This window comes from Pseudoliparis swirei, chromosome 6 (assembly GCF_029220125.1).
Source record: "Pseudoliparis swirei isolate HS2019 ecotype Mariana Trench chromosome 6, NWPU_hadal_v1, whole genome shotgun sequence".
NCBI classification, from domain to species: Eukaryota; Metazoa; Chordata; class Actinopteri; order Perciformes; family Liparidae; genus Pseudoliparis; species Pseudoliparis swirei.
In genome coordinates, this window is record NC_079393.1 from 982107 (window position 1) to 997536 (window position 15430).

The 15430-nt window shown below is 38.4% G+C and overlaps 1 protein-coding gene across 5 annotated transcripts in view; it reads right to left on the reverse strand.

The window, feature by feature from the left end:
- The window catches only part of poc1b (POC1 centriolar protein B), a 38520-nt gene that overhangs the window by 2264 nt on the left and 20826 nt on the right, over positions 1 to 15430 (reverse strand). For 3 of the 5 annotated variants that reach the window (XM_056417118.1, XM_056417122.1, XM_056417120.1), the window contains exons 6-7: positions 686 to 801; positions 489 to 622 (exon numbers count right to left, since the gene is read on the reverse strand). In XM_056417118.1, coding sequence (XP_056273093.1) covers positions 489 to 622; positions 686 to 801 — 250 coding nt within the window. The remainder of the gene's footprint in view (positions 1 to 488; positions 623 to 685; positions 802 to 15430) is intronic. The other 2 variants (XM_056417119.1, XM_056417121.1) reach the window with 1 other exon arrangement.

Consider the following 15430-nt stretch of genomic DNA (forward strand, 5'->3'; position numbering starts at 1 on the left):
CATGTGTTAAAGCTGCATTCCCTCTCCTGGCCACCAGGGGGCTCCTCTGGTTGGATAGAAGTCTATGCTTCATGTCTTAAAGCTGCATTCCCTCTCCTGGCCACCAGGGGGCTCCTCTGGTTGTATAGAAGTCTATGCTCCATGTGTTAAAGCTGCATTCCCTCTCCTGGCCACCAGGGGGCTCCTCTGGTTGTATAGAAGTCTATGCTCCATGTGTTAAAGCTGCATTCCCTCTCCTGGCCACCAGGGGGCTCCTCTGGTTGGATAGAAGTCTATGCTTCATGTCTTAAAGCTGCATTCCCTCTCCTGGCCACCAGGGGGCTCCTCTGGTTGTATAGAAGTCTATGCTCCATGTGTTAAAGCTGCATTCCCTCTCCTGGCCACCAGGGGGCTCCTCTGGTTGTATAGAAGTCTATGCTCCATGTGTTAAAGCTGCATTCCCTCTCCTGGCCACCAGGGGGCGGTCCTGTGGAGCAGATGGAGCTCACCTGGTGGCCGTGCAGCGTGTAGAGCAGCCGTCCCTCCAGCAGGTCCAGCAGCTGCACCGCGCCGTCGCTGGAGCCGCCGACCAGGAAGTCGTTGGACGGGTGGAAGGAGAAGCTGTTGATACCTGCACAGCGGACTGACACACACACACACATGAGGGTGCTTCAGGTGTTGCGTGCCCTCTCACCTCTCCACACACCTGTGTAGTGCTGCAGCAGCTGATTGGTCCGCAGGTCCCAGATCTTCACTGAACCGTCGGCTCCTGAAGACGCGATGCAGGAGCCGCTGGAGGTGAAGCTGACGAACGTCGCCGGGCTGGGAGAACAGAGACATGAGCTCTGACGATGATGATGATGACGATGACGATGATGACGATGATGTAATTTTTACTCCTTTCTGTACTTTTAGTTACACGACCGTTCAAAAGTTAGTGGTCACGTAGAAATGTCCTTATTGTTCAATGAAGAACACATGAAATGTGGTTGTGACTATTCTCTGGTGTAAAGTCTCTTGTTAGACCTTAGTGCTGATAGAGGACTCCTCTCTGTACTGGTCTTGTTAGACCTTAGTGCTGATAGAGGACTCCTCTCTGTACTGGTCTTGTTAGACCTTAGTGCTGATAGAGGACTCCTCTCTGTACTGGTCTTGTTAGACCTTAGTGCTGATAGAGGACTCATCTCTGTACTGGTCTTGTTAGACCTTAGTGCTGCATTCGACACCATTGACCATGACATCCTGTTACAGAGACTGGAGCAGTCGATTGGCATTTCAGGCACGGCACTAATTTGGTTTAAATCCTATTTATCAGATCGATCTCAGTTTGTATTTGTAAACGATGACGCCTCGATAACCACCAACGTTAATCACGGAGTTCCACAAGGTTCTGTGCTTGGACCAATTTTATTTACCTTATACATGCTTCCTTTGGGCAATATTATCAGGAAACACTCCATAAACTTTCATTGTTATGCAGATGACACTCAACTATATCTATCGATAAAACCAGAGGAGAGCAACCAACTCGGTAAAATTCAAGCATGTCTTAAAGACATAAAACATGGATGACCTGCAACTTCTTGATGTTAAACTCAGACAAAACCGAAGTAATTTTAATCGGCCCTGAGCACCTCAGAGATCAATTATCTGGTGATGTGGATTCTGTAGACGGCATTGCCCTGGCATCCAACACCACTGTAAAGAATCTTGGCGTTATCTTTGATCGGGACTTGTCCTTTAACTCCCACGTAAAGCAAATCTCAAGGACTGCATTCTTTCATCTACGTAATATTTCAAAAATCAGGCACATCTTGTCTCAAAAGATGCAGAAAATTGGTTCACGTTCGTTACTTCGAGACTGGATTACTGCAACTCCTTATTAGCAGGCTGCTCTAATACATCTCTTAGGTCCCTCCAGTTGATCCAGAATGCTGCAGCTCGTGTTCTCACTAAAACTAAGAAAAGAGATCACATCACTCCTGCACTAGCTGCTCTGCACTGGCTCCCAGTAAAATCAAGAATCACTTTTAAAATTCTTCTCTTAACCTACAAAGCCTTGATTGGTGATGCTCCATCATATCTTAAGGAGCTTGTAGTACCATATTGCCCCACTAGAGAGCTCGCTCACTAAATGCGGACTACTTGTAGTTCCTAGAGTCTTAAAAAGTAGAATGGGGAGCCAGAGCCTTTAGTTATCAAGCTCCTCTTTTATGGAACCAGCTTCCAATTTCAGTCCGGAGGCAGACACAGTCACCTCGTTTAAAAGTAGACTTAAGACCTTCCTCTTTGACAGAGCTTATAGTTAGGGCTGAATCAGGTTTGCCCTGGTCCAGCCCCTTGATATGCTGCTATAGGCTTATAGCTGCGGGGACGTTAGGATGCACTGAGCACCTATCTCCTCTTTTTCTCTCCTTAAGGATGAATTTTCATCTCTCAATCACACGTTACTAACTCTGCTTTCTCCCGGAAGTCCTTTTGACTTTCGTCTCATGGGGTCATCGGACCCTATGAGACCATAAATCCTATCTGCCTGATGGATCGTCTGGGTCGTGGAATTCCTGCTCATGACTACGCCACTGTCCTGTTGAGACTCCGCCTCCTCCTCCCCACCGCCATCTGCCTGATGGATCGTGGAGGTCTCCATCGTGGAATATGCCTACTATGAACTATTCATACACTCTGTCATATTCATTGAATGTATTTTAACTCTAAATCTGTCCTTCTGTACACATTACATCTATTGCATCTGTCCATCCTGGAGAGGGATCCTCCTCTGTTGCTCTCCTCCAGGTTTCTTCCTTTTTCCCCTGAAGGGTTATTTGGGAGTTTTTCCTGGTCCGATGTGAGGTTTTGGGGCAGGGATGTCTATGTGTACAGATTGTAAAGCACTCCGAGACAAATTTGTAATTTGTGAAATTGGGCTATACAAATAAACTGAATTGAATTGAATTGAATTAAAGTCTCTACATAGTTAATGTGGTAGTGACTATTCTCTGGTGTAATGAAGTCTACATAGTTAATGTGGTAGTGACTATTCTCTGGTGTTAGTGAAGTCTCTACATAGTTAATGTGGTAGTGACTATTCTCTGGTGTAATGAAGTCTCTACATAGTTAATGTGGTAGTGACTATTCTCTGGTGTAATGAAGTCTACATAGTTAATGTGGTAGTGACTATTCTCTGGTGTAATGATGTCTCTACATAGTTAATGTGGTAGTGACTATTCTCTGGTGTAATGAAGTCTACATAGTTAATGTGGTAGTGACTATTCTCTGGTGTAATGAAGTCTCTACATAGTTAATGTGGTAGTGACTATTCTCTGGTGTAATGAAGTCTACATAGTTAATGTGGTAGTGACTATTCTCTGGTGTAATGATGTCTCTACATAGTTAATGTGGTAGTGACTATTCTCTGGTGTAATGAAGTCTACATAGTTAATGTGGTAGTGACTATTCTCTGGTGTAATGAAGTCTCTACATAGTTAATGTGGTAGTGACTATTCTCTGGTGTAATGAAGTCTCTACATAGTTAATGTGGTAGTGACTATTCTCTGGTGTAATGAAGTCTCTACATAGTTAATGTGGTAGTGACTATTCTCTGGTGTTAGTGAAGTCTCTACATAGTTAATGTGGTAGTGACTATTCTCTGGTGTAATGAAGTCTCTACATAGTTAATGTGGTAGTGACTATTCTCTGGTGTTAGTGAAGTCTCTACATAGTTAATGTGGTAGTGACTATTCTCTGGTGGTAATGAAGTCTCTACATAGTTAATGTGGTTGTGACTATTCTCTGGTGTAATGAAGTCTCTACAGTTAATGTGGTAGTGACTATTCTCTGGTGTTAGTGAAGTCTCTACATAGTTAATGTGGTAGTGACTATTCTCTGGTGTAATGAAGTCTCGACATAGTTAATGTGGTAGTGACTATTCTCTGGTGGTAATGAAGTCTCTACATAGTTAATGTGGTTGTGACTATTCTCTGGTGGTAATGAAGTCTCGACAGTTAATGTGGTAGTGACTATTCTCTGGTGTAATGAAGTCTCTACATAGTTAATGTGGTAGTGACTATTCTCTGGTGTAATGAAGTCTCTACATAGTTAATGTGGTAGTGACTATTCTCTGGTGTTAGTGAAGTCTCTACATAGTTAATGTGGTAGTGACTATTCTCTGGTGTAATGAAGTCTCTACATAGTTAATGTGGTAGTGACTATTCTCTGGTGTTAGTGAAGTCTCTACAGTTAATGTGGTAGTGACTATTCTCTGGTGTAATGAAGTCTCTACATAGTTAATGTGGTAGTGACTATTCTCTGGTGTAATGAAGTCTCTACATAGTTAATGTGGTAGTGACTATTCTCTGGTGTTAGTGAAGTCTCTACATAGTTAATGTGGTAGTGACTATTCTCTGGTGTAATGAAGTCTACATAGTTAATGTGGTAGTGACTATTCTCTTGTGTAGTGAAGTCTCTACATAGTTAATGTGGTAGTGACTATTCTCTGGTGTCATGAAGTCTCTACATAGTTAATGTGGTAGTGACTATTCTCTGGTGTAATGAAGTCTACATAGTTAATGTGGTAGTGACTATTCTCTGGTGTTAGTGAAGTCTCTACATAGTTAATGTGGTAGTGACTATTCTCTGGTGTCATGAAGTCTCTACATAGTTAATGTGGTAGTGACTATTCTCTGGTGTAATGAAGTCTCTACATAGTTAATGTGGTAGTGACTATTCTCTGGTGTTACTGAAGTCTCTACAGTTAATGTGGTAGTGACTATTCTCTGGTGTAATGAAGTCTCTACATAGTTAATGTGGTAGTGACTATTCTCTGGTGGTAATGAAGTCTCTACATAGTTAATGTGGTAGTGACTATTCTCTGGTGTTAGTGAAGTCTCTACATAGTTAATGTGGTAGTGACTATTCTCTGGTGTAATGAAGTCTCTACATAGTTAATGTGGTAGTGACTATTCTCTGGTGTTAGTGAAGTCTCTACATAGTTAATGTGGTAGTGACTATTCTCTGGTGTAATGAAGTCTACATAGTTAATGTGGTAGTGACTATTCTCTGGTGTCATGAAGTCTACATAGTTAATGTGGTAGTGACTATTCTCTGGTGTAATGAAGTCTCTACATAGTTAATGTGGTAGTGACTATTCTCTGGTGTGTAATGAAGTCTCTACATAGTTAATGTGGTAGTGACTATTCTCTGGTGTCATGAAGTCTCTACATAGTTAATGTGGTAGTGACTATTCTCTGGTGTAATGAAGTCTCTACATAGTTAATGTGGTAGTGACTATTCTCTGGTGTTAGTGATGTCTCTACATAGTTAATGTGGTAGTGACTATTCTCTGGTGGTAATGAAGTCTCTACATAGTTAATGTGGTAGTGACTATTCTCTGGTGTAATGAAGTCTCTACATAGTTAATGTGGTAGTGACTATTCTCTGGTGTAATGAAGTCTCTACATAGTTAATGTGGTAGTGACTATTCTCTGGTGTAATGAAGTCTCTACATAGTTAATGTGGTAGTGACTATTCTCTGGTGTAATGAAGTCTACATAGTTAATGTGGTAGTGACTATTCTCTGGTGTAATGAAGTCTCTACATAGTTAATGTGGTAGTGACTATTCTCTTGTGTAGTGAAGTCTCTACATAGTTAATGTGGTAGTGACTATTCTCTGGTGTAATGAAGTCTCTACATAGTTAATGTGGTAGTGACTATTCTCTGGTGTAATGAAGTCTCTACATAGTTAATGTGGTAGTGACTATTCTCTGGTGGTAATGAAGTCTCTACATAGTTAATGTGGTAGTGACTATTCTCTGGTGTTAGTGAAGTCTCTACATAGTTAATGTGGTAGTGACTATTCTCTGGTGTTAATGAAGTCTCTACATAGTTAATGTGGTAGTGACTATTCTCTGGTGTAATGAAGTCTCTACATAGTTAATGTGGTAGTGACTATTCTCTGGTGTAATGAAGTCTCTACATAGTTAATGTGGTAGTGACTATTCTCTGGTGTAATGAAGTCTCTACATAGTTAATGTGGTGACTATTCTCTGGTGTAATGAAGTCTCTACATAGTTAATGTGGTAGTGACTATTCTCTGGTGTAATGAAGTCTACATAGTTAATATGGTAGTGACTATTCTCTGGTGTCATGAAGTCTACATAGTTAATGTGGTAGTGACTATTCTCTGGTGTAATGAAGTCTCTACATAGTTAATGTGGTAGTGACTATTCTCTGGTGTAATGAAGTCTCTACATAGTTAATGTGGTAGTGACTATTCTCTGGTGTTAATGAAGTCTACATAGTTAATGTGGTAGTGACTATTCTCTGGTGTAATTATGTCTCTACATAGTTAATGTGGTAGTGACTATTCTCTGGTGTAATGAAGTCTCTACATAGTTAATGTGGTAGTGACTATTCTCTTGTGTAGTGAAGTCTCTACATAGTTAATGTGGTAGTGACTATTCTCTGGTGTTAGTGAAGTCTCTACATAGTTAATGTGGTAGTGACTATTCTCTGGTGTAATGAAGTCTCTACATAGTTAATGTGGTAGTGACTATTCTCTGGTGTCATGAAGTCTACATAGTTAATGTGGTAGTGACTATTCTCTGGTGTAATGAAGTCTCTACATAGTTAATGTGGTAGTGACTATTCTCTGGTGTAATGAAGTCTCTACATAGTTAATGTGGTGACTATTCTTTGGTGGTAATGAAGTCTCGACAGTTAATGTGGTAGTGACTATTCTCTGGTGTAATGAAGTCTCTACATAGTTAATGTGGTAGTGACTATTCTCTGGTGTTAGTGAAGTCTCTACAGTTAATGTGGTAGTGACTATTCTCTGGTGTAATGAAGTCTCTACATAGTTAATGTGGTAGTGACTATTCTCTGGTGTAATGAAGTCTCTACATAGTTAATGTGGTAGTGACTATTCTCTGGTGTAATGAAGTCTCTACATAGTTAATGTGGTAGTGACTATTCTCTGGTGTAATGAAGTCTCTACATAGTTAATGTGGTAGTGACTATTCTCTGGTGTTAGTGAAGTCTCTACATAGTTAATGTGGTAGTGACTATTCTCTGGTGTAATGAAGTCTACATAGTTAATGTGGTAGTGACTATTCTCTGGTGTAATGAAGTCTCTACATAGTTAATGTGGTAGTGACTATTCTCTGGTGTAATGAAGTCTACATAGTTAATGTGGTAGTGACTATTCTCTGGTGTAATGAAGTCTCTACATAGTTAATGTGGTAGTGACTATTCTCTGGTGTAATGAAGTCTACATAGTTAATGTGGTAGTGACTATTCTCTGGTGTAATGAAGTCTCTACATAGTTAATGTGGTAGTGACTATTCTCTGGTGTTGAAGTCTCTACATAGTTAATGTGGTGACTATTCTCTGGTGTCTTGAAGTCTCTACATAGTTAATGTGGTAGTGACTATTCTCTGGTGTTGAAGTCTACATAGTTAATGGTAGTGACTATTCTCTGGTGTAATGAAGTCTCTACATAGTTAATGTGGTAGTGACTATTCTCTGGTGTAATGAAGTCTACATAGTTAATGTGGTAGTGACTATTCTCTGGTGTAATGAAGTCTCTACATAGTTAATGTGGTAGTGACTATTCTCTGGTGTAATGAAGTCTCTACATAGTTAATGTGGTAGTGACTATTCTCTGGTGTAATGAAGTCTCTACATAGTTAATGTGGTAGTGACTATTCTCTGGTGTAATGAAGTCTCTACATAGTTAATGTGGTAGTGACTATTCTCTGGTGTAATGAAGTCTCTACATAGTTAATGTGGTAGTGACTATTCTCTGGTGTGTAATGAAGTCTCTACATAGTTAATGGTAGTGACTATTCTCTGGTGTAATGAAGTCTCTACATAGTTAATGTGGTAGTGACTATTCTCTGGTGTAATGAAGTCTCTACATAGTTAATGTGGTAGTGACTATTCTCTGGTGTAATGAAGTCTCTACATAGTTAATGTGGTAGTGACTATTCTCTGGTGTAATGAAGTCTCTACATAGTTAATGTGGTAGTGACTATTCTCTGGTGTAATGAAGTCTCTACATAGTTAATGTGGTAGTGACTATTCTCTGGTGTAATGAAGTCTCTACATAGTTAATGTGGTAGTGACTATTCTCTGGTGTAATGAAGTCTCTACATAGTTAATGTGGTAGTGACTATTCTCTGGTGTAATGAAGTCTCTACATAGTTAATGTGGTAGTGACTATTCTCTGGTGTAATGAAGTCTCTACAGTTAATGTGGTAGTGACTATTCTCTGGTGTAGTGAAGTCTCTACATAGTTAATGTGGTAGTGACTATTCTCTTGTGTAATGAAGTCTACATAGTTAATGTGGTAGTGACTATTCTCTGGTGTGTAATGAAGTCTCTACATAGTTAATGTGGTAGTGACTATTCTCTGGTGTCATGAAGTCTACATAGTTAATGTGGTAGTGACTATTCTCTGGTGTAATGAAGTCTCTACATAGTTAATGTGGTAGTGACTATTCTCTGGTGTAATGAAGTCTCTACATAGTTAATGTGGTAGTGACTATTCTCTGGTGTGTAAGTCTCTACATAGTTAATGTGGTAGTGACTATTCTCTGGTGTAATGAAGTCTCTACATAGTTAATGTGGTAGTGACTATTCTCTGGTGTAATGAAGTCTCTACATAGTTAATGTGGTAGTGACTATTCTCTGGTGTAATGAAGTCTCTACATAGTTAATGTGGTAGTGACTATTCTCTGGTGTAATGAAGTCTCTACATAGTTAATGTGGTAGTGACTATTCTCTGGTGTAATGAAGTCTCTACATAGTTAATGTGGTAGTGACTATTCTCTGGTGTAATGAAGTCTCTACATAGTTAATGTGGTAGTGACTATTCTCTGGTGTAATGAAGTCTCTACATAGTTAATGTGGTAGTGACTATTCTCTGGTGTAATGAAGTCTACATAGTTAATGTGGTAGTGACTATTCTCTGGTGTCATGAAGTCTACATAGTTAATGTGGTAGTGACTATTCTCTGGTGTAATGAAGTCTCTACATAGTTAATGTGGTAGTGACTATTCTCTGGTGTAATGAAGTCTCTACATAGTTAATGTGGTAGTGACTATTCTCTGGTGTAATGAAGTCTCTACATAGTTAATGTGGTAGTGACTATTCTCTGGTGTAATGAAGTCTCTACATAGTTAATGTGGTAGTGACTATTCTCTGGTGTAATGAAGTCTCTACATAGTTAATGTGGTAGTGACTATTCTCTGGTGTAATGAAGTCTCTACATAGTTAATGTGGTAGTGACTATTCTCTGGTGTAAAGTCTCTACATAGTTAATGTGGTAGTGACTATTCTCTGGTGTAATGAAGTCTCTACATAGTTAATGTGGTAGTGACTATTCTCTGGTGTAATGAAGTCTCTACATAGTTAATGTGGTAGTGACTATTCTCTGGTGTAATGAAGTCTCTACATAGTTAATGTGGTAGTGACTATTCTCTGGTGTAATGAAGTCTCTACATAGTTAATGTGGTAGTGACTATTCTCTGGTGTAATGAAGTCTCTACATAGTTAATGTGGTAGTGACTATTCTCTGGTGTAATGAAGTCTCTACATAGTTAATGTGGTAGTGACTATTCTCTGGTGTAATGAAGTCTCTACATAGTTAATGTGGTAGTGACTATTCTCTGGTGTAATGAAGTCTCTACATAGTTAATGTGGTAGTGACTATTCTCTGGTGTAATGAAGTCTCTACATAGTTAATGTGGTAGTGACTATTCTCTGGTGTAATGAAGTCTCTACATAGTTAATGTGGTAGTGACTATTCTCTGGTGTAATGAAGTCTCTACATAGTTAATGTGGTAGTGACTATTCTCTGGTGTTAGTGAAGTCTCTACATAGTTAATGTGGTAGTGACTATTCTCTGGTGTAATGAAGTCTCATAGTTAATGTGGTAGTGACTATTCTCTGGTGTGAAGTCTCTACATAGTTAATGTGGTAGTGACTATTCTCTGGTGTAATGAAGTCTCTACATAGTTAATGTGGTAGTGACTATTCTCTGGTGTAATGAAGTCTCTACATAGTTAATGTGGTAGTGACTATTCTCTGGTGTAATGAAGTCTCTACATAGTTAATGTGGTAGTGACTATTCTCTGGTGTCATGAAGTCTCTACATAGTTAATGTGGTAGTGACTATTCTCTGGTGTAATGAAGTCTCTACATAGTTAATGTGGTAGTGACTATTCTCTGGTGTAGTGAAGTCTCTACATAGTTAATGTGGTAGTGACTATTCTCTGGTGTTAAGTCTCTACATAGTTAATGTGGTAGTGACTATTCTCTGGTGTAATGAAGTCTCTACATAGTTAATGTGGTAGTGACTATTCTCTGGTGTAATGAAGTCTACATAGTTAATGTGGTAGTGACTATTCTCTGGTGTAATGAAGTCTCTACATAGTTAATGTGGTAGTGACTATTCTCTGGTGTAATGAAGTCTCTACATAGTTAATGTGGTAGTGACTATTCTCTGGTGTAATGAAGTCTCTACATAGTTAATGTGGTAGTGACTATTCTCTTGTGTAATGAAGTCTCTACATAGTTAATGTGGTAGTGACTATTCTCTGGTGTAATGAAGTCTACATAGTTAATGTGGTAGTGACTATTCTCTGGTGTAATGAAGTCTCTACATAGTTAATGTGGTAGTGACTATTCTCTGGTGTAATGAAGTCTCTACATAGTTAATATGGTAGTGACTATTCTCTGGTGTCTTGAAGTCTCTACATAGTTAATGTGGTAGTGACTATTCTCTGGTGTCATGAAGTCTCTACATAGTTAATGTGGTAGTGACTATTCTCTGGTGTAATGAAGTCTCTACATAGTTAATGTGGTAGTGACTATTCTCTTGTGTAGTGAAGTCTCTACATAGTTAATGTGGTAGTGACTATTCTCTGGTGTAATGAAGTCTCTACATAGTTAATGTGGTAGTGACTATTCTCTGGTGTAATGAAGTCTCTACATAGTTAATGTGGTAGTGACTATTCTCTGGTGTAATGAAGTCTACATAGTTAATGTGGTAGTGACTATTCTCTGGTGTAATGAAGTCTCTACATAGTTAATGTGGTAGTGACTATTCTCTGGTGTAATGAAGTCTCTACATAGTTAATGTGGTAGTGACTATTCTCTGGTGTAATGAAGTCTCTACATAGTTAATGTGGTAGTGACTATTCTCTGGTGTAATGAAGTCTCTACATAGTTAATGTGGTAGTGACTATTCTCTGGTGTAATGAAGTCTCTACATAGTTAATGTGGTAGTGACTATTCTCTGGTGTAATGAAGTCTCTACATAGTTAATGTGGTAGTGACTATTCTCTGGTGTAATGAAGTCTCTACATAGTTAATGTGGTAGTGACTATTCTCTGGTGTAATGAAGTCTCTACATAGTTAATGTGGTAGTGACTATTCTCTGGTGTTAGTGAAGTCTCTACATAGTTAATGTGGTAGTGACTATTCTCTGGTGTAATGAAGTCTCTACATAGTTAATGTGGTAGTGACTATTCTCTGGTGTAATGAAGTCTCTACATAGTTAATGTGGTAGTGACTATTCTCTGGTGTTAATGAAGTCTCTACATAGTTAATGTGGTAGTGACTATTCTCTGGTGTAATGAAGTCTCTACATAGTTAATGTGGTAGTGACTATTCTCTGGTGTAATGAAGTCTCTACATAGTTAATGTGGTAGTGACTATTCTCTGGTGTCATGAAGTCTCTACATAGTTAATGTGGTAGTGACTATTCTCTGGTGTAATGAAGTCTCTACATAGTTAATGTGGTAGTGACTATTCTCTGGTGTAATGAAGTCTCTACATAGTTAATGTGGTAGTGACTATTCTCTGGTGTAGTGAAGTCTACATAGTTAATGTGGTAGTGACTATTCTCTGGTGTAATGAAGTCTCTACATAGTTAATGTGGTAGTGACTATTCTCTGGTGTAATGAAGTCTCTACATAGTTAATGTGGTAGTGACTATTCTCTGGTGTTAGTGAAGTCTCTACATAGTTAATGTGGTAGTGACTATTCTCTGGTGTAATGAAGTCTCACATAGTTAATGTGGTAGTGACTATTCTCTGGTGTAATGAAGTCTCTACATAGTTAATGTGGTAGTGACTATTCTCTGGTGTAATGAAGTCTCTACATAGTTAATGTGGTAGTGACTATTCTCTGGTGTAGTGAAGTCTCTACATAGTTAATGTGGTAGTGACTATTCTCTGGTGTAATGAAGTCTCTACATAGTTAATGTGGTAGTGACTATTCTCTGGTGTAATGAAGTCTCTACATAGTTAATGTGGTAGTGACTATTCTCTGGTGTAATGAAGTCTACATAGTTAATGTGGTAGTGACTATTCTCTGGTGTAATGAAGTCTCTACATAGTTAATGTGGTAGTGACTATTCTCTGGTGTAATGAAGTCTCTACATAGTTAATGTGGTAGTGACTATTCTCTGGTGTAATGAAGTCTCTACATAGTTAATGTGGTAGTGACTATTCTCTGGTGTAATGAAGTCTCTACATAGTTAATGTGGTAGTGACTATTCTCTGGTGTAATGAAGTCTACATAGTTAATGTGGTAGTGACTATTCTCTGGTGTAATGAAGTCTCTACATAGTTAATGTGGTAGTGACTATTCTCTGGGTGTAATGAAGTCTCTACATAGTTAATGTGGTAGTGACTATTCTCTGGTGTAATGAAGTCTCTACATAGTTAATGTGGTAGTGACTATTCTCTGGTGTAATGAAGTCTCTACATAGTTAATGTGGTAGTGACTATTCTCTGGTGTAATGAAGTCTCTACATAGTTAATGTGGTAGTGACTATTCTCTGGTGTTAATGAAGTCTCTACATAGTTAATGTGGTAGTGACTATTCTCTGGTGTAATGAAGTCTCTACATAGTTAATGTGGTAGTGACTATTCTCTGGTGTAATGAAGTCTACATAGTTAATGTGGTAGTGACTATTCTCTGGTGTAATGAAGTCTCTACATAGTTAATGTGGTAGTGACTATTCTCTGGTGTAATGAAGTCTCTACATAGTTAATGTGGTAGTGACTATTCTCTGGTGTAATGAAGTCTCTACATAGTTAATGTGGTAGTAACTATTCTCTAATGTGGTAGTGACTATTCTCTGGTGTAATGAAGTCTCTACATAGTTAATGTGGTAGTGACTATTCTCTGGTGTAATGAAGTCTACATAGTTAATGTGGTAGTGACTATTCTCTGGTGTAATGAAGTCTCTACATAGTTAATGTGGTGACTATTCTCTGGTGTAATGAAGTCTCTACATAGTTAATGTGGTAGTGACTATTCTCTGGTGTAATGAAGTCTCTACATAGTTAATGTGGTAGTGACTATTCTCTGGTGTAATGAAGTCTCTACATAGTTAATGTGGTAGTGACTATTCTCTGGTGTAATGAAGTCTCTACATAGTTAATGTGGTAGTGACTATTCTCTGGTGTAATGAAGTCTCTACATAGTTAATGTGGGTGACTATTCTCTGGTGTAATGAAGTCTCTACATAGTTAATGTGGTAGTGACTATTCTCTGGTGTAATGAAGTCTCTACATAGTTAATGTGGTAGTGACTATTCTCTGGTGTAATGAAGTCTCTACATAGTTAATGTGGTAGTGACTATTCTCTGGTGGTAATGAAGTCTCTACATAGTTAATGTGGTAGTGACTATTCTCTGGTGTAATGAAGTCTCTACATAGTTAATGTGGTAGTGACTATTCTCTGGTGTAATGAAGTCTCTACATAGTTAATGTGGTAGTGACTATTCTCTGGTGTAATGAAGTCTCTACATAGTTAATGTGGTAGTGACTATTCTCTGGTGTAATGAAGTCTCTACATAGTTAATGTGGTAGTGACTATTCTCTGGTGTAATGAAGTCTCTACATAGTTAATGTGGTAGTGACTATTCTCTGGTGTAATGAAGTCTCTACATAGTTAATGTGGTAGTGACTATTCTCTGGTGTAATGAAGTCTACATAGTTAATGTGGTAGTGACTATTCTCTGGTGTAATGAAGTCTCTACATAGTTAATGTGGTAGTGACTATTCTCTGGTGTAATGAAGTCTCTACATAGTTAATGTGGTAGTGACTATTCTCTGGTGTAATGAAGTCTCTACATAGTTAATGTGGTAGTGACTATTCTCTGGTGTAATGAAGTCTCTACATAGTTAATGTGGTAGTGACTATTCTCTGGTGTAATGAAGTCTCTACATAGTTAATGTGGTAGTGACTATTCTCTGGTGTAATGAAGTCTCTACATAGTTAATGTGGTAGTGACTATTCTCTGGTGTAATGAAGTCTCTACATAGTTAATGTGGTAGTGACTATTCTCTGGTGTAATGAAGTCTCTACATAGTTAATGTGGTAGTGACTATTCTCTGGTGTAATGAAGTCTCTACATAGTTAATGTGGTAGTGACTATTCTCTGGTGTAATGAAGTCTCTACATAGTTAATGTGGTAGTGACTATTCTCTGGTGTAATGAAGTCTCTACATAGTTAATGTGGTAGTGACTATTCTCTGGTGTAATGAAGTCTCTACATAGTTAATGTGGTAGTGACTATTCTCTGGTGTAATGAAGTCTCTACATAGTTAATGTGGTAGTGACTATTCTCTGGTGTAATGAAGTCTCTACATAGTTAATGTGGTAGTGACTATTCTCTGGTGTTAATGAAGTCTCTACATAGTTAATGTGGTAGTGACTATTCTCTGGTGTAATGAAGTCTCTACATAGTTAATGGTAGTGACTATTCTCTGGTGTAATGAAGTCTCTACATAGTTAATGTGGCAGTGACTATTCTCTGGTGTAATGAAGTCTCTACATAGTTAATGTGGTAGTGACTATTCTCTGGTGTAATGAAGTCTCTACATAGTTAATGTGGTAGTGACTATTCTCTGGTGTAATGAAGTCTCTACATAGTTAATGTGGTAGTGACTATTCTCTGGTGTAATGAAGTCTCTACATAGTTAATGTGGTAGTGACTATTCTCTGGTGTAATGAAGTCTCTACATAGTTAATCTGCTGGTGACTATTCTCTGGTGTTAATGAAGTCTCTACATAGTTAATGTGGTAGTGACTATTCTCTGGTGTAATGAAGTCTCTACATAGTTAATGTGGTAGTGACTATTCTCTGGTGTAATGAAGTCTCTACATAGTTAATGTGGTAGTGACTATTCTCTGGTGTAATGAAGTCTCTACATAGTTAATGTGGTAGTGACTATTCTCTGGTGTAATGAAGTCTCTACATAGTTAATGTGGTAGTGACTATTCTCTGGTGTAATGAAGTCTCTACATAGTTAATGTGGTAGTGACTATTCTCTGGTGTAATGAAGTCTCTACATAGTTAATGTGGTAGTGACTATTCTCTGGTGTTGAAGTCTCTACATAGTTAATGTGGTAGTGACTATTCTCTGGTGTAAT